At 29.3% G+C, this 22,284-nt stretch overlaps 1 protein-coding gene and 1 long non-coding RNA gene across 2 annotated transcripts; both read left to right on the top strand.

The window, feature by feature from the left end:
* The first annotated feature begins 3,573 nt into the window (after positions 1-3,573).
* LOC128194214 (uncharacterized) lies at positions 3,574-7,982 on the top strand. Its single transcript, XR_008245543.1, has 3 exons — positions 3,574-3,713; positions 7,450-7,598; positions 7,701-7,982. It is a non-coding gene; the product is annotated as an uncharacterized LOC128194214 (long non-coding RNA).
* A 5,474-nt stretch (positions 7,983-13,456) lies between these two features.
* LOC108322480 (peptidyl-prolyl cis-trans isomerase CYP23) lies at positions 13,457-18,985 on the top strand. Its single transcript, XM_017554593.2, has 8 exons — positions 13,457-13,685; positions 14,066-14,179; positions 14,280-14,428; positions 15,978-16,050; positions 16,146-16,235; positions 17,196-17,235; positions 18,554-18,636; positions 18,718-18,985. Exons 1-8 carry the CDS (start codon positions 13,575-13,577, stop codon positions 18,736-18,738), a joined length of 681 nt encoding a protein of 226 aa, XP_017410082.1. The 5' UTR covers positions 13,457-13,574; the 3' UTR covers positions 18,739-18,985.
* The last annotated feature ends 3,299 nt before the right edge of the window (positions 18,986-22,284 follow it).

The following is a 22,284-nucleotide window of genomic DNA, read 5'->3' as shown; positions in this document are numbered from 1 at the left end:
CCTTTAGCTTGTTTGACATATCAGAAGGACAAGGGGTAGCATCAAAGACCTTAAGATATGTTGTAGTAGTTAGATGTTCCTCAATGGAAGTAGGAAAACATTGTTATGAACTTTGTATCCATTAACCACGATTTGTGAGAAGTCATGATGTTATATGAGTGACAGTGGACTAGTTGACTAAGAATGTTCATTTCTTGCTTGTGAATCTAAGAATATTTAAGACCAAGTTAGCTTAGTTATACATTAGGGAGATAATTATATTGCATGGCATGCCTTGAAGCATAATGTCAAACAATGATTCAAGATTTATATCTAAATTCTACCAAATATTGCAGGATGTTTTAGGGACTAGGTTGAGAATAAGCCTATCATCCTTAAAAATATGATCATACTAAATGGAAGATCCTATCTATAAAAGATCTTTTGAGAACATGTGTCTTGGATCATTTTGAGAGTTAGGATGGGATGTTACCTATAGTGGAATTAACCTACAATAACAAATTTCATGTTGGCATTAGGATGACTCGTTATGAGGCTTTGTATGCGAAGAAATGTAGGACTCCCTTGTATTGATATCAGGATGAAAAGGTAATGATAGTGGAGCCAGAGTTGTTATATCAAACCACTAAGAAAGTTAGGAATATTCAAGGGAGAATGAGAGCCTCAAAAAGCAGATAGAAACTTTATGTTGATCATAAGAGAAGGCCATTAGAGTGTGTAGCTGAGGACCATGTGTTTTTTAGATTAAAACCTATATTGGTGCGGGAAAAGCTATTAAGTCTAAGAAGTTGTCTCCAATGTTCATTGGGTCATGCCAAATCTTTTGAAGGATTAGTGCAGTGACTTATAAGATTAGTTTATCTCCTCGATTGGTGAACCTTCACAGTGTGTTTCATGTGTCATAATAGAGGAAGGGTATCATTGATCCTAGTCATGTGATAGAGTTGGATGATGTCCAAGTCAAAGAGGACTTATCCTTTGAGGTTAGGCTAGTCAGGATTGAGGGTTATCGAATAAGTAACTCAAAGACAAGACTATTACTATGGTGAAGGTGTGTTGTGGGATGCCAGATGATTCTATATGGGAGTTGGAAGAGAACATTAGGAAGGTTTATCCTTATTTTTTTCCTAGTAAATGAATTTTCAAGGATGAAAGTTTTTCTTGTTGAGAAAAATGTAAGGATTTAGAAAATAACCAAGAGAGAAGTGGTGTTTTATAACGTCTGATTATTTTGTTTTAAAGGAAGTGGTCTTTTCTTATATTATATATACGATTATAAAAGATATATTTTAATTTATCTACTACTATTAGCCTAAAATCGACTTCAAGATATTTTATATTATGATAATATAAGTATAAATAATTCTATTTAAATAAGCTAACTTATCTATTATGTTGGATTGTGATTTTCATCTTCTACTATTATCATTTATTACAAAGAACATATAATGTTGTGTATAAGAATTAAAATATATATATATATATATATATATATATATATATATTATTTGCGAATTTTGAATTGTTTAGTTGAAGGCTTAGTATTATGTAATAGTTAAGGAAGAATATTATACATTAAACAAACTTTATTATCATCAAATAAATCAATGGTAACAGACACCAATATAAACATTTATTGTGAATAAAACCAATAATAATTTTTTAAGTTGTTAAAATCAACTAGTAACTTTGTAATTTAAATCCATGCATGTATTCAGAAGTTAATTTTAAGTTTTTTTTTAATGGTAGACGTTCTTCTAAATTCCGTCTTACGGTTTTGGAAAGAAATAGATGAATACATGTACGAACGTCATTTTTCGTTGATTTATATATTTATTTTCTGAGCAAGAAATGTGAGAGAGAGAGAAGGGTTGGCCGATAGAGAAGAAAGAAACGTAATTTTATTATGATATGATTATGATTATCCAAAGGAAGAAAAGAAGCTAGAAATGGAAGGTGGGTGTCTTTGTTGGAGAGGAAGCAAGTCAATAATAAGCACAAGGAAAAGCCAAACGCAAAAGGGTCAATTGATTGAAGAGACGTATTCGTATTTATCTATTGTGAAGAAAGAAAGAATTAAAGAAAAAAAAAAGAAATGAAAAATTAGAAGAAGAGAGTTAGGCAAAGGTCACTTCAAGGTTGTCCCCCCCACAACTTTTCCGAATTTGATTTATTTATTAAATACAAGAGATTGATATATGTAAATACATGTGAGGCAGAGTGTGATCTTAGCTGTGTTAGATGGTATAGCTTTATGTCCTATTCAGAAATAATAAAGAGGGGGGTGCGAGAAATCCGTGAATTTTGCCTAACCGAACCAAAAACCCTCTTATTTTGGTACAAAGAGAACAACCCCACCCTCCCAAAATGGTTCGTTTAAACCACCCAATTTTCCACCCTGAAAACGACCATGTACCATTACCCATTGCTACTCAAAATCACACACCAAAACACATAAACACTATTTTCTCATATTTATTACTCCTATTAAATTCAACACTTAAGCTCTTAATTCTAATAGTCCTGTCCCTTGTACCTTCCGTTTTTTCTTTTCCTTTCTATTGCTTTTCTCTCCCACCGTCTTCTTAATTATATTCCTTTTGTTTCTCAAAAGAAAAGAAATTACAGCACCCTTTCAAAGATTAGATGCTCTTCTTATTCTTCTTCCTGTAAATGGCCTTGGAAAACGTTTGCATCTTAATAACCACAACCATTTCGGACGGTATCCCTTTTTCTTTTCTTTTTTTTTAAAAAAAAAAAATTAAACTTGATTCAATCCCATTATGGGAATCTTCTCACTCTTAACAAGAACCCTAAATAAATATAATAATAAAGAGAAAGGTCAGCACCCACCTCCCTTAATCATGCTTCGTAACATTGTCTATTTTAATGGAGAATCTTCGGTGAGTTACCAATTCAATTTTATTCAATTACGGTACCTGCTCAGTTTCTTGGCAAATCAGGAATGAATTCTCTCATTCCCTCCTCTCTTTTATCAATATCACTTTCTTCTTTGTGCTTGCAGAATTTTCAGTTCCATGCTTTCAACTTGTGTCATTGATTCACTCAATGAAAAGAAAAAGATAAAAAACCAAAGCCTAATGGGAAATTCTTTTGTACTCGTTCAACTTTGCACATATGCCTTTTCATTGAGTTATACGCAAATTTTCAGAAATCGACTCGCTTGTTTTTCCACATTGTATCACGATAATCTTTTAAAATTTAAATCATGCTTATATTTTTCTTATTACAAGGTCAGTACAACAAGGTATAATTGCCTTTAAAGGTGATTAATATCGGTGCAAACAATAATTGACTTTGTAATCTATATATCTTGAAAGACCTCATGAGTTACTTTTAGCAGAATCTCTTATTTTTATAACATTTTTTTTTCATTTGTTAAGAACTATAAAATCCAGTTTCATTTGCACAAAAGGGCATGTCAATAAACTTGGATATATCTAATGGTTTTCAGGTTTTTTATTGTTCATTGGAAAGACGATTATTCACGTATGTATTAAACAAAGAATGTGAATATGGCCGTCGTTGTATTTTTTATTCGAGTCTCTTTTTTATTGGTAATCTTTTGTTTTTATTAAGCTAATGTTTCAAAATAGATTCAGCTTCAACAAGATTTGAAGGCAACAATGGGATAATGAGAGGATGAGAAATATTAAGAAGGGACCATTAATTCGTGCTATCTCTTCCTACAGGTGAGCTATGAAAAGAAATAAACCCTAACCTCAAAAATAGGTACTATACTTTCGTTAGAAATATGAATAAATATCTTAGTTAGAAAAATGAACAAAGTAAAGGACAACAAGTTAGGTATGCATGTTATGTACAAGTGTTAGGTTTTTTTCAGCTACTTTGAATAATTATTTAATCCGTGAGATTTCGATTTAATAAGTCTCCAATCATTATTATAACTTAATTCATATATTATTTGATATAAATTATAATCTATAAAGTTTTAAAGATTAAAATATTTATTATTTTTTTTCTTCTATATTCACTTTATTATTTTTTACTATATATAAGAATTTCACTCGGTGCTTAAATTTGTCTCTCTAGTTTGCTTTTACATATCACTCTCCTATCCAAATTAAGAAAGAAAGAAAAAACTTGTTGATCAATTTAAATGATAGAAAATGCGTGCCGACTTGTTAGATTTCAGAAAACGTGTTATGGCTTCTTTTTCCTCTCATTGTGTAGTAACATCTTTTTTTTTTGTGATAAAGTTTAGTATGAGTCACTCCTTAAACAAAAAGAAAGAGCACAAAAGCAATTAAATAAAGTTGAGAAAGTCTTAAAACATTTTAAGATTATTGAGATTTTATATTTCTTCTTTAACCATAAAATTGTGCTAAAAACTATAATAGTTGATTAGATTTTTTTGGGAAAAGTGAAAATGACCATTTCATGAATGATCTTTCTACCTTGTTTAAATATATGTTCTATTTCCGCACACACTTCGATGAAATCGCTTTTTCTATCATATTAATCCAAACACAGTAAAATGCCATTCAATTGAATTGATAGAGGATGAATCCTTGAAATCGATGAAACCCTCAGAGACACCGTCCTCATATGGATGGAAGTATGAAGAATTTGAAATATGGTTTATTAGGTAAAGAAATAAAAAATTGAGAAAAAGAAAAAAATGGAAGAAGTATGAGTAGCTTGGTAGAGGATACATTGATTTCACGGAATAAAGGAAGAAGCAAGATCTGAAATAATTTTTGCCAAAAATGAACAAGGGAGAGAAAGAGAGGGAAGGATTGCGTAGGAATTGATGTTGCAATTGGAGGGTGGTTGGAAAATGTTACACACATAGGCACACAATTATGCCACTCTTTCTAAATCTGAAGGCCGACAACTAATTAGTGGTCTATCTCTGTCACTATTCTATGCCTAACACTATTAAACATCACCCTCATGGAGCCATTTCCCTGCATTTTATGCTTCACCACATGCCCTCAAACATGGTGCTCCCAAAACCCCACCCCTTATTCAATTTTCACAAAATTCAAATAACCAACTTTTCATTTTAGGTCAACCCAAATTTCAGACTCGCTACAACTCCTTTTCGGGCTACTAAATAAACCTAAAAACGTCTTTCCTTTCTGTTAGATCATCATATCTAACACAAGTGCTTCATTTTAATTTCATTTTTTTCATAAACCTTATTAGAAAATAGTTTTTAAGTTTAATTTAACCTCACAAAATCAATTTGTATGGTAATGTTTGCACTCCACTTATATATTATAATTTGACATTATCTCTAGTCGATGTGGGACTTTCAATACACTTCCTTCACATCGAGGTATAGACATATCGAGCGTGATAGTATAATTAATGGGTGGTTCAACAACGGGTGGAACAAAATACTCACATAGATCTTGCTAGGAATATCAGAGCCAAGGTAAGAATCTTTCCTAACAAAATATATGTGAGCATTCTGTTCCACCTGTTGTCGGACCACTATTTGATCATTCATTAATTCTACTCTCACACTCGAGATGTTTATATCTCGGCGTGAAAGGGGTATATTGGAAGTCTCACATCGACTACTAGAGATAAAGCCAAATTATAATATATAAATGGGATGCAAACATCACCATACAAACTGGTTTTGTGGGATTGAGTTAAGCTTAAAAATCACTTTCTAATAAATTTTAGGTCATTTTCTGATGTTAGTGTCTTTGGTTGGATGGGATTTTAGGAGATAAGTGTGTTTTACTTTTTCAAGTTTAGGATAATAATCTGGTTTTATTATAATTAATTTTAGGGAAAGAAAATGTTACCTTCTAGAAGTTATGGTCAACAATTACCAGAATAAATAAGTATTAATTAGTGTTACTTTGTTGATGTGTGTTTAGATTTGATTGTAAATTGTAAAATGAAAAGATTGGGTTTAGCGGTGGTTGAATTCACACTCACCATTTAATATAATGATTTCGTTGCTAACTTTTGCTTAGAAGTTGGTTCTAAGTGGTACCCATCATGGGTTTGTGTGACTTATATATGGGAAGAACCCTTCGAACCTCAATTTTTTGGGTGAATTTCAACTTCCTTATGCTTCAATTTTGGCTTTATATAGGTAAGACCCTATATAACATTTTTGTTTTTATCGCCAAGAGCAACATGTTAAATTCCATGTCGTCAATAATAATAACCAAAATAGCAACTCAAACATGCATCATCATTTTTATCTCACTTTTAAATGTTTCCATCATATGTTTATTAGTTTTTCTATTATATTATACCTTTAGTATTGTACTGATTATTAAATAGTTTACACATATATTTACTTTTAGACCTAGAGAAAATCTCATAAAATAAAAATTGTTCCAACTACTATTTCGTTAGAATACAAGAATTTCTTATACTTTTTATCCCTGTAAAATATTCTTAAAAGACATAAAAAGTAAATGAGTGCATATTGAATACCAGTTCTTTCTTAAAAAAAACAAATGTAATAAACCTTTTTTTACTTTAATAAAATAATAATTAAATATATTCGTATTAGATGAAAATAATTATGTAAGCTGTAAATAATAATTAATGTTATCCTAAATTTTGAAAAAACCAGTTAAAAAAATCAGAATAAAATTCTTAAAATATATGAAAAACAACGAATTTTTCTTCTAAAATTAAGAAAAATAGATTTTAAAAAAGAAGTAAAAATGAGGTGAAAGATAAAAATATAAGTAATAATAAAAAAATAGTACTTGTTGTTTAAACTTTGAAAATAACATAAAAAATTTCAAATATAGATATAATTTACTACACCATATATAACATATACCAATATTTAGTTGTCTGTAATATTCTATATTCTTAAAGATCTCATATCCACTAAATTTAAAATCAGTTCATGGTATATAAATAACCATAATTCTCATTTTACAAAATAATTTTATAAAAAAAAATACACTTAAACCTAGCACCTTTAAAACACTAGTGCATTTAGTATTCACCATGTACAATGTATATGTACCAATGTTTTGTGGTCGAAATCATTAAAACAGTATTTTAGTCAATTTTTGCACCTTAATTGAATTGTGTTCTTAATGATGCTCCTCCCATATATAGACTCGTTGTATTTAGAAAACGACTTTCTTAAATATTGACTCAAGCTTTGAACAATGATATTGATAGTGAAAGCAAAACCTGAGTACAATGTTTACGTAAGTTGTCTCTCTATTAATCAGGCTATTATTTTGTTACTATTCCTGTAATCATAATATTAAACCCTTAATTATTACTGATATTCTTTTGAAATAAAAAGGTGAAAAAGATTATAAGTTCAACTCTTTCCGCTGATAAAATACTTAGTATTAACATTTACCTATAAAAATAAAAATAATAAGATAAAATAAAGTTAACATTGACGTGGAATCATGAAAGATAGCAACGTTGAAGGATTGTTCTTCCGAGTGATAGGGATTAGAAGACAGTTGGAGGTTTACCGAATGGAGGTGGGCTTTTGGGCCACAATAATAGAGACGGAATCAGGTTCATGTTCTGCTTAAAGAAGAATAGAATTGTTTTTTATGGACAACAAACGTTGCAATTGCACTTCATTGAGAAAGGTGCTCAATGCAAAATCTTTTCAAATTTATTACTTTTGAAACCTCGCACATATGCCATTTTTTTATTTTTCTGAATACAACAAATTCTTCATCTACTTTCAGGGAATTTGGTTTGGGTTTTGATTTGCCCAATTGAAATTGGCATATTCTGGAAAGGTTTTCTCCTGTGCAGTGGTCTTCTCCTGTGCTTAGTGAACAGTTTGGTAACAATGATTGAGTTTGATGTTAATGGGGTTTTGAGTTATTGTGAATAGTCTTCATCTTTTCTGTGTTTTCAAACTGCTTTATAGTAAATATAGGTTGTTACTATCATTTCTGTGTAGAACCGTTTAACCTAAACATTAGCATGCGCCCAAAATTTCAGCCTAGGCCTATAAGTCTCGAGTACCTATAATTTACTATTCCACATTTCAAAGTCTCCTTCATCATAATAATCACTTGTAATTTGTAATTTTCTCTGTTCAATTTTTGTACCAAGACCTTTTCCAACATTAATTTTCTGCCAATATTAAATCAAAACTAAAAAAAGAAGGGAGTTGCAAGATCAAATAACTGGCTATTTTAAAGTTAAAATATTGATTTTTTTTCCTTTGGAGTAAACCATACAGGTTAAAAGTCTCACATCAACTAAAAATAAGATCAATTTATAACGTATAAATGGATGTAAACTTCACATTACAAACTAGTTTTAAAGAGTGTAATTAGATTTAAAATTCATTTTTTGATATGATATGAGAGGGAAATTAGAGTCTATCTTAACTATAGTATCTTGAATGCTTAATTGAAAAACAAATATATAATTTAGTTAATCTTAAAAACATTTATTTTTATTATTTTATTCCTTAAATAATATTTGATTAGATGGATTTAGGATCGAAACAACATATTTTAGTGTGTGCAAATCATCAATTTTTTCTCACTACAAATGTGAATATATATCACTTCAAATCAAACTTTATAATTCTTTGCCTTTTAAAAACTGTATTTTTATTTCTTTTTTGGTTTTCTCCCTTCTGCTGAACGCTTGAAACCCACAACTTAATCCAGATCCACGAGCCAATGAGATACGCATTTCTTGTACTTCCATAATTTCTAACTGCACCCCTGTAATTTCTAATTGTATTTTCAGAACTATTTTCGTAAAAATGATTTATAGATTATACCTTTTCTGGAAATCTTTCGGAAGTTGCTTCCTGAAATTTTTGGAACAAGATTTTCTAACAGAATTTCTGAAACAAAACAAGCTTTCCGAAACACATCAAATACATTTATAAAACAAGATTTCTCATACAAAATTTTGCATAACAAGTTTTCAAGAATATATATAATATTTTTCAAAACGAGTCTTTTTCTTTTTTTTTTTGCAAAATGAGTTCTTTCTATTCTTCTCGTTTCTCTGTAGTGGAGAATAGAGGTGCAATGGTAATGGCAGGGGTAGGTGAAGTGGTACAATAGGAAAAGTATTTTAATTTTTTTCTTTTAATATGGAAATGCAGAAAGAAAAAAGTCACATATTGAAGACTCTAATTCACGTTAGGGCCACATCCTTTGGCCCCAAACTAAAAGAATAAGTTAAGTATGATGCTATTGGCAAGTTCTTCTTCTCTATTTGCATACTGCCTTTTTTAAAAAACTAAAATATTTTGGGAAAACAATTTTCTTAACATAGTTATGCCCTAATATATTTATGAGAATTATCTTCTGTAATGTATATTCTTGAACTAAAACTTACTAATTCAATCTTTTTTACCAGAACTAGTTTTTTGTGATTTATGAGATTGTTTTCATAAAATTTGTAATGGAACTAAAAGATAAAAAGGGGCTTTGCGTGACTGGCATGGGCCATAAGATAATCCTTTGGATCTTTCTTCCTATATCTCAGTTTTTTTCCTACACCTACAAGTTTCATGCTGAGAGAAATTACCTTCACTAAAAATATATATAAAAATAATTAAGTAAATGGTAATTATTGCTTACCAAAACGTATTTATTGTGCCCTTTACATTTATCAAAGACATTCATTCGTCTTCACATGTTTTCTTCTTCTCGCTGGTGTGGTTCTCTCGTGTGACATAGTCTTTTGCTTGTTTCAGTAACTCATTTTTTAATTCGTTTTCCTCTATTGTTCAGTTGGTTTTCTTCATCTTCTTCATTTCATCTCGTTTATCTTTCAAGTATAAGCGTTCTTGTTCATTAAGTTTGGTTTTAAATTTTATATTTATTTCCTTTAAAATTTATATTTATTTTTATTATATTTTGTATCTAGCTGATTTCAAAATCTGATTAAAAAACTAATTAAATTTCAAAAAATCTTATTTAGGAAATCATCATATCTCAAAATCCAATGTAAGAAATTACTGAATTTTGAAATCTAATTTAGAAAATCACCGGATTTTGAAATTCGATTTAAGAATTTACCAAATTTTAAAATTTAAAAAAATTCAAAATCTGGTTTAGAAAATCATGGAATTTTAAAATCTAATTTAGGAATTCACCATATTTTGAAATCTTGTTCAGGAATTCATCCCATTTTAAAATTTGGTTGAAAAACTCACCGGATTTTGAAATGATATATTTAATTATCCTGAATTTCAAAATTCATTTAAGAAACTCATCCATTTTCGAAATTCGGTATTTATTTCTCCTAAATTTTGAAATCAGGTGAACATTATATGAATATGTCAATGACTCTTGGATCATTTCATATAAGAAATAATTTGTAAAGGTCTCGACAAATTGAGTTATGCATTTAGAAAACACAACATCAAATAAATATGATTTAATCTTATTTTATTTAGTTGTTTTTGTTAGATGTTTTATGACATTGTTTATGTCATTTGTATTACGATTGTTTTTCTTCACTTTAAGTTGAAGAAAGTATTGGGGAATAGTACGAGAGACTTTTGTTCATGTTGGGATGCAATTTATAACATCATCATCTTACAACATATTTAGATAAAGATGTCATTTAAAAAAAAAACTAAATCTTATAAGTGACACTTTTAAAGTAAACTGTTAGATTGACATAGCTCATGAATAATGATGTATCATGTGGACCTCTAAGAAATCCATCTACTTCATGTTCTTCTTCAACAACATTCTCGTTAGGGGTGGACAAATATAACTGAACTGTACTGTATTACTAAAATTTATACTGAACTAAAAACTAATTTGTCTAAACTGAACTGAGCTATAAAACAGTTCAGACAAACTGAACTGAACTGTTTTTTGTTTTATCAAACTGGACTGAACTGAACTATACTAAATTGTACTAAACTACAATATAAACTAAACTGAACTACTAATTATACTAATTTTAAACTGAATTATAATAATTTTAAACTCAATTGAACTAGTTTTTAAACTGAATAGTATAACAATACATGTTCTTTTTAATTGAAATTTATTTTAATATTTATTTTATTTTATTCATTACAAATTAACTTTTTAATTATTTGATATTATTATTTTCTATTTTATTTATATTTCTTTTATTATTATATGTGTATGGAAATTATTTTATTATTTCTTTATTTATTTTATTTTTTATTTATATTTATTTTGTCATGAATATTATTTTACTTTTATATTTATTTTTTTAATTTTTTATTTATATTTATTTTGTTCCCTCGTAAAATTGTTTCATTAATCAATTATTTATTATTTATATTTTATTATGTAAAAATTAAACTAATATTTATTAATTATTATAATATAATAAAAGATGATACTAGAAAAATTACTCTTAATAAAAGTTTGTTAATTTTTTTGTCATTTGATATTTCTATAATATTAATTATTTTTGCTACATTACTATTTTTTTATGATATTTCATTATATATTCATTTAATAAAATTTAATGTTAAAAAATATATTTTAGTTTTAGTATGTAAAATACTATCATTTAAAAATAATAATATTGATATTTATTTTAAAGTAAGTTGATTTTTAAAATAAATAGTTATTTTAGTGTGTGTGCTTACACACATTTTAATATCACTAAAAGTTTTTTTAACATATTTTTACATATTTAATAATATGTTAAAGAATATAATAAATTTAAAGTATTATTTTTTTATAGTCTTTTTTTTTATGATTTATATTATTTAATCATTTAATAAAATTAAATTTTAAAAAATATATTTTACTTTTATTACTTAAAATAATATTATTTAAAAAGTAATGTATGTTTATTGATAAAAAAATATAAAAATTTGTGATAAAAAAATATAAAAATTTGTGATAAAAAAATTTTGTCTTAAAAAATTCATTATTAATTTTTTATTTGAACGATTTCTTTTATTAATATTTTATTATTAAATAACGTTTTCTTAGCAAGACGGAGCAATTGAACGTGAACTAGAGAAGAGAAAAGAGTAGATACAGTTCTCACAGTTAACTGAACCGAAACTGTTATAAGTTCAATTTTTAAAACCTAAACCATAAAATAGTATACTGAACTTTTAGTAAAAATGGATCAGTTTTTTTAAGTATAATATAGTATAGTTAACTATAGTACAGTACACATAAGTTATTTTTGCCCAGCCCTAATTCTCGTGTTGTTTAACAACATTATGTTACTCCCTAATAACATCCTCTTCTTGCTCATGAAGATAAAGATGAGATAATGTTGCAGCTTCTCTAGGACGACCCCTTCTATAAACAGATGACGTAGGTCTCCTTTTGGCTTCACCTTGTGAAGAACTCTTGGCCCGATATGTAGATGCACCTCATGTTTTTGTCATTGCTATAACAAACAAATTCATAAAAATTTAAAATCAAGAAACATAAAAAAGCAACTAATTTAAAGAAAATAAATAAAGAAAACGAGAACATAGAAAAAAATTAAAGAAAATAACAAAACCATAACCATATAAAATTAAATAAAAATAAAGTTTTAAATATAATTAAAATAATAATTAAAAATATTAAAAATTTACAATGATATATATAAATCCATAAACCTAAGAAAAACATAAAAAATAAAAAAAATATAAAAAAAACAACAAAATCATAACCATTAAAGTGAATTAAAAAAATAATTAAAATAAAAAATTAAATTAATAATTCTAAAAAGAATTAAAATCCTAAACCAAAAAATAGAACACAATAAATAAATTCCATCAAAATTAAATTAACATAAAATTAAAAAATAATATATATATATATATTGAATTTGAAATTTTTTTTAAAGACTTTTTACAAATTTCAAAATCTATTTAAGGATTTCAAGGAATTTCAAAATTTAATTAATGATTTTACCAAATTTCGAAATCTGGTTAATATTCCAAATTTAATAATATTTCTAAATTCGATTAACTTCAAAATTGAATTTCGAAATATGATAAACCTATTTTCCAAAATTTGTAATCCTATACCTTACCTTCCCTATTTCTATCTTCGTCCAGATGATTTACAATGTACTAAACATTTATCAACAAATATAACCAAATAAATGTAAATGAAAACAAATGTCCCCTCGACCATTAAGGTTGAATATTGAGAAAGAGAGGAAAATAAGAATTTGTGGTAGTACAAGGGTAGGGTGGAGAAAGCAAGGACCAGGGAGGTGCAACTAGGTTTAGGTTAAAGAAAGTGAGAGTAAAAAGTAAATGGGTGAAGTAATTATAGGAGAGGGAAAAAGAATTTAGATAGTTTAGGCATTTACAAAACTTTGGAGGTGCAGGAAGAACTTGGAAGTGCAACCCTGATCCATTCTGGGTAATTTCAGCCCAGACCAATGCCATACTGTTAAGCTTCGTATTCGTATTCACGGGCTTAAAAATGGTTGGTGCCGTTGTATTGGAAACAAAAGACCCAAAACGAATCTCATGAAAAAAAAAAAAATAACATGAGAGGAAGGTACAAATGATACCAACAACTAACAGAAAAAAGTTTCAATTTTCAGTTTTCTGTACTTGTGATGGTTGACTCTAGTTCTCGGAGGTGAAAAGGTACTAAATTACGTTGGACGAAATGTGGATACGAGGATTCAGATTTTGGATCAAAGGCTGTACTTTGTTGGCGTTAATATCTGCAATTTCCGCTCTGGAACCCGAACTGGGATCGACTCGCGTCGTCTTTCAGGTTTCTCTATTTTAATATTTCATGAAGCTTGATCCTTTTCTATTTTCATTTGTAATTGCTTGGATTTGCAGTAAAAGCTTGAATTGAGTTTCATACATATGTAGTGCTTTCAGTGTTGTAGAATTGTAGTGGAGTTCTCTATCCGTGCTCTATTAAGTAGTGGAGAAGCTCAGACTGTGGATACCCTTGTTTTTGATAGAGACGATCCAAGTTATTTATGTTCTGGGTATTTGTGAAAACTGGAATTAAGCAGCATATTCAGTGAAAAATCCCGGCTTGCTTGCTGTTAGATTGTTTGTTTCTGAATTTTATTTCAATTTTTTTCTTTTTGTTTGTTACCTGTTGGTTGGTCACTTAGATTCTTGTGTTTTCTGATGCAGACAAAGTATGGGGACATTGAATTTGGTTTCTATCCAACCGTTGCACCCAAAACTGTTGACCACATTTTTAAGCTCGTGCGACTTGGAGGATATAACACTAACCATTTCTTTCGGGTATTGTTCTCTGGAAAAAAAGCTAGTGAGCGTTGGGTTTTATGAAGGTGTTGTGTGTTTTATTGCTTTGTGAGTCAATGGCTTTGAATTCAATACCCAGGTGGATAAGGGATTTGTGGCCCAAGTAGCAGATGTCTCGAATGGGAGATCGGCTCCCATGAATGAGGATCAGAAAAGAGAGTCTGATAAGACTGTTGTTGGTGAATTTAGTGACGTCAAACATGTTCGGGGTATTCTTTCCATGGGAAGGTTAGGTCTTTCTAGACAGTAATTGCTGCTTGCAATAGCATATTTCTTCTGCTGAAGCTCTTGATTTAATGTGATTCTCGTCACTTTTTTTTTGTTATTAAATTGCATTTGTGCATGGTTTAACACTAATTAGTTATGAGTTTTAGTCTGTGCAAAATTTAGTTTGACTTCAAATTTTATTTTCTGGGCATAATTTTAAAACTAACTAGTTAGAACTGTGGTTGCTGGTGATTACCAAGTTTCATAGTTTCATGATCCGTGTAGATTTTCAGCAAATAGTTGTTTAATTTTGATATGGTGTTCTACCTTTGTGTTATATCCGTATTCCCTTGGTCTGCTCAAGCCAGGATTAATGATGGGTCGAGTGTCATAGTACAAGTTTTGAGAAGAACTAGTACATACATGATCTTGGTCTTTTTAGCCAATTATCCCTTAAAACTGAGTTTTTGGGTGAAAAAATTAGATTTACTCGTGAATTTGTTTTTAGCATTTATTTTCGCTTATCTGTTCCGAACTATCCTTGTAGGTAAAGGCTCCATTGTGAATGCCATTATTGGCCGGAGCTCTACCACTCCTATGAACCATCTGATTTTGGTCAGCCCAATTCAAAGACCTGTTCTAGGAGTCACACACCCACATCGTCTATTTTTAATATTCTGGTCTCCCACATAAATACCTTGGCCACCAAGAAGCCTTTGCATCTCACAGGGGCTAGGTATGACAATAGTTAGATTTTGGATAGGGTGGTAAAGTATTTATCTCCGTAGCCACTTCTACGAAGATACTCATCTCTGGGCCCATACTGACATAGAAAACATCTTTAATCCTCATTTTCATACGTATTGGGTACCTATATCCTATACCTCGACATCTTTTCCTCGTTTTAGTTAAAATATATATTTTTCCTTTTGACAAACCTTATATCTAAATAAAATAAAATTATTATTTTAATAGTGTAATTAACTATCAACGTTAATAAAGCAAATGAATTAAATTAAAATTACAATAAACTCAATACAGAAACTTCAAATATATTTCAAACATAAGATCATGAAACACAAGACATACTTCAAGTCCCACTTAATAAACAATAAACAACATGAACAAGTTATTCATTAGCTTAAAAATATATCGCTAGTACAGAGTGTTAACCCTATTTTCCAAATGAATGACTTAAGAGGAGAGGGGACGTAAGGTTTGTAAAGGGTTGGCAGGCTTTGGTTGTTTACTGTTTAGCATGCTGAAGGAGTAGAGTAAAATCCCATGAACTGAAAGTGGCTAAATGATAAAAGATAGCTCTGTGGAAGCATTTGGAATCTTTGCTATTTTGATGTGTATGACTGACACAAGTTTATTGAAGATGCTAGCAGCAGCGTTAAGGTTATATTTAGTATATATTGAGTGAACTGGAATTTATAATCTTAACACACGATTGTTGGAGTAATCAGCTATGTAAAAGTTCTCATTATTATCTTCCTTGCGTATTTCTGAAAGCATTCTTTTGGTTTGAAATTGTTGAAGGACCTGACATGCAAATTTGTTCTCACAGGTATGATGATCCAGACAGTGGTTCATCCTCATTTTCAATACTACTTGGAGATGCTCCTCATCTTGATGGAAAGGTTTGGTAACTATGCTGCAATATAATATCGTTGCAAACCCATTCACTCTATCTTGTGATGTTTACAATTGATATACTGATGTAAGCCTTTTTCAGTATGCAATATTTGGAAAAGTTACTAAAGGCGATGAGACATTGACAAAGCTCGAGCAACTACCTACCCGCAAAGAGGGTATATTTGTAATGGTAAACTAGAAATCTGATCCATTTTGCGCATTGCTCTTTTTTTCCATCATTGAATGTTCAATCATGTATAATGTGCACATGTTTCCATGTTTTAGGAAATTTACATTTTTTTCCCTGCAACTACTGTTTTTTAAAACCTTGTGGAGAAGCCATGGGCAAATCTATTGAGAAATGAGGAAGAAGAGAAAAGGGAGAGGTAGGTTGTTGTGGGGAAGGGGGATCCTCAACTTGAATGCATAGATTTGTATGTATGTATTTGGGAAAGAAAAATTCTCTATAGAAGTTATGTGGCTTCAAATTATTCACCTTTGGGCTTTTGTTGCTAAAACTGAGGGTGGTTTTTGTATAATAGAGCAATTCAGAAAAAGGGGTGTATTAAGTTAGAAATGTTGGTTTTTGAGATAAAATGGGAATTATAAATCTTGGTAATACAACCTTACATTGACAGTCAAGATTTAGTGATCAGTTGAACATTTAAAATATTATGTTCATTTATCTTTTATCTTGATAATTTAAATATGAGCTAAATTTTTAATAGTTTTTGTCTATATTTATTGTGCTTATTTCTTACAGTAACAAGAGTTCTTCTCGTTTGATATGATGCCTTCAAAAAATTATATTCATATGACAATAACTATTTATGTTTAAGGGCGAAGACGATAACTGTGAGCTGGTATTTCTAATACTTTTTATCCTTCTTACTGAATGTTGAAGTTTGCACTGCTTAGAATGTTTTGAAACTTAATTGTTTCTTACATTTGTTGGGGTGGTCCATTGTTGTTGTTATCGGCATAAAACCAATCAATTGCTTATTTGGTATCTTCTTGGATCTGCTGGTTTTCTAATAGAACAAATGTGTATATGCTTATCTTTCGTTTAATGTTTTTGGAGCAAACTTTAATTTGTTAACGTGATTACTTCTCCCTTTGTACTTGGATAATTCTGTTTTTCTTTTTTCAGCCAATGGAACGCATCACTATCTTGTCATCTTATTACTATGGTAAGAATCTTTCAATTTTAATTTTCTTTTGTTGCTTGTTGATTCAAATTAGAGAAGTAGTTTCACCTGATTTGGATTTTGTCCTTCTTTTGAATAGTAGCTTTATAGTTTCTATAGAATTATATATGTTCTGAATGTATTGTGTGTCTAATGTAGATCACACAGAATGTATTTATAGCATAATACATAATCAATTATAATAAATACACCTAATAATTAGGAATCAATCATTCTAATTTTTCATATGTAACGCTTAATTCTCTATAAATCTGTAATGGCCGATTACATTCTAATAGTTTCCCTTATTTTGATTTTGGTCCCTCAGTTGCCAATATGAAATTTGAAACATTAAGGACTAGATCTTTATGGAAATTAGGGACACAAATATAATTTGGGGCTAAAACCTAATGACAGGGACCAAAATCCAACAAATTGAAACAAGGGACTGATATCCTAAAGAATAAATTATAGGGACTGAAACTACTGGGATTAAATTTGATAAACTACTGGGATTAAATGTTGTGGTGGTAACTTTGCTTTTACTACCAAATGTTATATCGTGAATCACTAATACTGGAAAAAAATGCATTGGACGATGCCCATATTTTTTGTGATGCATCTCAGAGTTCACCCTCTAATAAAAATTTAGAGGTAATTGACATATACAAAAGCTGTTCTTGCTCTATGAGTAGAAGTAGTCTTGAACCAAGCCCTCTTATTTTAGACCTGACAAGATGTTGTAAAGATTCTGGATTATGAATGGCAGAAAATGCCTAGTGTCTATGTTACTAAACATCATTGAAATCGGTCTCAGAGTACAAGATTCCTACCATTGAAACCAACTCAAGCTCTTCCCTCCATAGTCACCTCAGAAACCCCCTTGATTTCAAATTACTCTTCCATGGGATGTGATTGACCCATCCAAAGTTGTCATCCCCTGAATAAAAAGCTCAAGTTTAGAGGTAAGGCTTCCTTTTGTTCCTCAATACAAAGGTACATTGTTTGCAAAAATAATACAGTTTAGATCATTTTATGTATGTCCCTGGAAAGCTCATCCAAAGTTAAATTAAAATAGACTCATGGCTGAACCCTGATGTAATCATATCCTATAAGAATGTCCAGTTTCGCTTGCTTGATTTCCCATGCTAGTTAGTTACCCTATCAAGATTACTATTAGGCTACATTGCAGTTTTTGGATGGAAAGGCAATTCCAAGTTCTATCTAGTACTTAGTCTTTTTGTCTCTTAGCTTTTCTTAATAGTTGTGTTGGATTGGATTCTCTTTCCCACTAAACCTTGCTGTCTGTACCTTTTATTAGACAAAGAGACAGAAAATTGTCAGCAAGACAGATCAGTTTTGAAGCTCAGACTAGCTGCCTCAGCTGTTGAAGTTGAACGACAGGTAAAATAATAAACGTTATCTGAATCAAGACCATAATATTTGTTCCAATTGTTAACATAGCTTTCATACGTCGTTTTGCAGAGGATGAAATGCTTCCCCTGATAGTTTCAAGTTTGCTATTAAATTGGAATGAACATTACACTGCTGCATTCTCATTTTATATAATGTCCTAGTAGTGTATCCAGATACTGTGTTTTTTTTTATGTACGAGATATTGTTTAAACTATGCACAACCATGAAAAAAAATTGTTCTGGGCCTTGAGATTTGGGATATAATGAAAATAATCGGGGTTAAGGGTATGTTTGATTTAGGTTTTAATATAAATAGTTTTCATACATGTTCTCAACATTATGTTTTCTCATATTTCAACATATATGATACTTTTATCACTGACATGAATACGTTTGAATATGTTTAAAATCTGCATTTGCATCGTATCAATAACTAAAAGAAACAGATGTGATATCAGACACTATAGGCATACAAGTCAATAAGTGTAACGATGAATCTAAAACAAGTAATTACGCATGACAACTTTGAAATGCACAGTACAGATAATAGCTTTAAAATGCACAATACATATAACAACATTAAAATTAGAACAGATTGTTCCAGTTTTGAAGAATACACTTTCTGATTTTCATTAGATTGACATAATACAAGACAGAAGACAGGATAAGCTTGGATAAGTGAAAAGTCACTTTTAATTTTCTATTAAATGCTGTTATTTAAAATAATGCAGCCATGAAAACTATTTGAAGCAATGTCTGAGTCCAATTTTTTATTGTTCTGAAAATTATTTGAAGTAGGGGAATGTGGAAAACTATTTGAGCGTAGCATGTATTCACTTGTTTTGTTTATGGAAGTGTTTGACAAAATGCACTTTGTTTCTTATGTTTATCTCCTTTCCAAGGTGTTTTGTTTATAAACTATTTTTTTTTTCATTCTTTCACATTATTTTTTCTATTTTTTATTTATTTATTTTTATACAGATGTAATATTTTATTTACAATAACTTATTTACAATAGAAATATAGAATTATAAAATTATACAATTACATGTAGTAAAAACTAAGGTAACAGTAAAATAACAACCACATCATTTAGTTAACATCATCTAATTAATACAAAAATCTAGAAGCAGTTAGTCAATTAAAAATTTTTAAATTTTTTAAGATTCAATAACTATAAAAATTTATATAAATTCAATTGAAAGTTAAATTTATTAGGAAATTAAAATTAATTCAGCCAATTCAGAATTTGCATATATTGCTTTATATCATCACTGTCAACATGCAATACATTTTTAAAATTATTTAATACTGGTTTTAACTCAGATAGACTAGTTTAATGCACATACTCGCCTTATATTTCCTATATATGAAAGTGATAATTAGAATTTAGTGGAAATATATGTTTTAACTAATCATTTTATGAGATACTACTTATTTTTTATGATGCAACAAAATTTAAAAGTATATTTATTATTTTACAAATATGTTGATTGTTGTATTTATTTTAACATGTTATATAGTTTTTTAACTACGAACTTTTTTTGTTTAAAATTACAGCTCTTAAGTTGTACGTTTTCTTAACTATTTGTAATTATCCATAAAATCCATACCAATTAACAAAGGAGATTCATTTTTATCTGTTTTTATTACACATATATCTTACCCTTTTATCCTTAATGTGTTGGTAACTTTTTTTATCTGTAATTTATAAGAATTGATAAGTAATATATTAAAATATAATATATAATTATGTAATAAATTTTAATTTAATTTATGAAATATTTGATAAAAAAATGAACTTATGGAAAGATCAAAATCACATCCTGTTAAGAAAAGTTTAAAAACAATGATGAGAAATATATTCGCTTCAAATTATTTATTAAAATTGTTATTGTGTTTATGTTTCAAAGTACGTATCAATTTTCTCCTTACTTTATAAAATAATGTAAAATCTTTGGTAGGAAAGAATAATTAACAACATTAGAGTTTCTTTGTCCTCATGGTAACTTCGTCATCCTTTCCCTTTTAACACATAAACACGAATCTCCAAAAACACTCTCTCATTCCATCTAAATATCGCTATGGTATGTATTGTCATTGGAAACAAGGTTTTTTTCACCTTTAACAAAACCCTAATTGCTCATATTCTGAAGTCCTTCCACAACTCTCTCTCCCGTACCAACCACATCATCATCCAAGTCTCCAACCCTCATCCAATCCCTCACTCTCGTCCCATCCTCCATGCCCACCTGTGTTGCCTCCAAATCAACCCCTACCAGCCTCTATAACCCCTGTCAAGATCGTCCTGTAATCACTACCATCAAACTTATTATCTCGAGAGCCACCTTTAGGTCTGCCACTACTAGTTTTTTATGTGTGTGTATGGTGAGCCGACTTTCTATATATAAAGAAATTTCTCTTGAAGTTAGAAACATTGGGACATGAATTTTGAATTTTGTTTTACCTTTTGTTATCAGGTTTATTCTTGTAGCTTTACGAAGCATTTCTATCTTTTTTTTTATCATGTTTGCTTTTTTAGATAATGTTTTAGCAGCAGATTCTTTTTTGTTGGTATCTTTAATAATGATTTTGTTGGTATCTTTAATAATGATGTGTGTTATAAGTTTTGAAAGTAATATCTCCTTTTGTTTGTATTTAGTGCAAGATAACAATAGTTTTTCGATCAAAAGTTATGAAATAAACTCATCATGCACTAGTGCAAAAAAGGTTTTTTATACCTCTTAAAAAAGGGTTTTTATACTTATTTTTAAGTAGATATAGAAGTAGAGACTATAGAAAGTTTTCGATTTTTTACACCTATTATTGAAACGGTGTAGAAAGTTTTATTTTTTATATCTATCTGTTTATATTAGGTATAGAAATCCGATATTTACACCTAGTACTCTGGGAACAGGTATAAAAGAATCTCACTTTTATACCTGCAGGTACTATAACAGGTGTGAAAAACAAGACTTTTTATACCTAACATGGTTTTAACCGATGTAAAAAGTGACGTTTTTTTAAAATATTTAATTTGTATGTGCTACTTTCTATATCCATACCTGCATAAAATTCAATTCCATAATACCGTTTAAATAATCAATAACGAGTAAAATAATCAATATTATTTCTATTAAATCATCAAAATACAATATTTACCTAACAAAGTTCCTAAATATATTTACCTAACATAGTTATTTAACTTAGTTACACATAAAATAGTTCTTAAACTCAAAATGTAATATTGAAACATCTAATCATTTACAAATGGTTAAAAGAAATACAGCCAACTGCTCTCGAATATCCTTTATGACATGTTCCATTGAAGACATGTCATCAAATATCTACACAATGAATAGTTTGAGTCAAATTATAATATTAATGGTTTAATATCTTAGTTATAAAAGTTGTAGTACTAGTATAAAAGCACGAGTCCATAGAGACAACGGTGATTAATATTCTACAGACTAGAGCATATATGCATCATCCTTAGACATAATATATTTGAATAACTTGAAAATCAATTACTGCTGGTAACTAGTGAAAAATAATGACATAATGGTTTTTAATTTGTTTTTTGGAAGTAATAGAGCTCAATAGTAATTCTCTTAGATCTAAAATGAGAGTAGGATG

This window comes from Vigna angularis, chromosome 10, assembly GCF_016808095.1.
Source record: "Vigna angularis cultivar LongXiaoDou No.4 chromosome 10, ASM1680809v1, whole genome shotgun sequence".
NCBI lineage: Eukaryota > Viridiplantae > Streptophyta > Magnoliopsida > Fabales > Fabaceae > Vigna > Vigna angularis.
Note: the sequence above shows the minus strand (reverse complement) of the source record. Positions and strands in the feature narration are given on the sequence as shown.

Bases quoted from the DNA above. Each gene is read 5' to 3' on its own strand.
- LOC108322480 (XM_017554593.2), top strand. From the start codon at position 13,575: ATGTGGATACGAGGATTCAGATTTTGGATCAAAGGCTGTACTTTGTTG. The intron at 13,686-14,065 runs GTTTCTCTATTT...TTTCTGATGCAG, and splicing joins CGACTCGCGTCGTCTTTCAG to ACAAAGTATGGGGACATTGA. The intron at 14,180-14,279 runs GTATTGTTCTCT...TTCAATACCCAG, and splicing joins ACACTAACCATTTCTTTCGG to GTGGATAAGGGATTTGTGGC.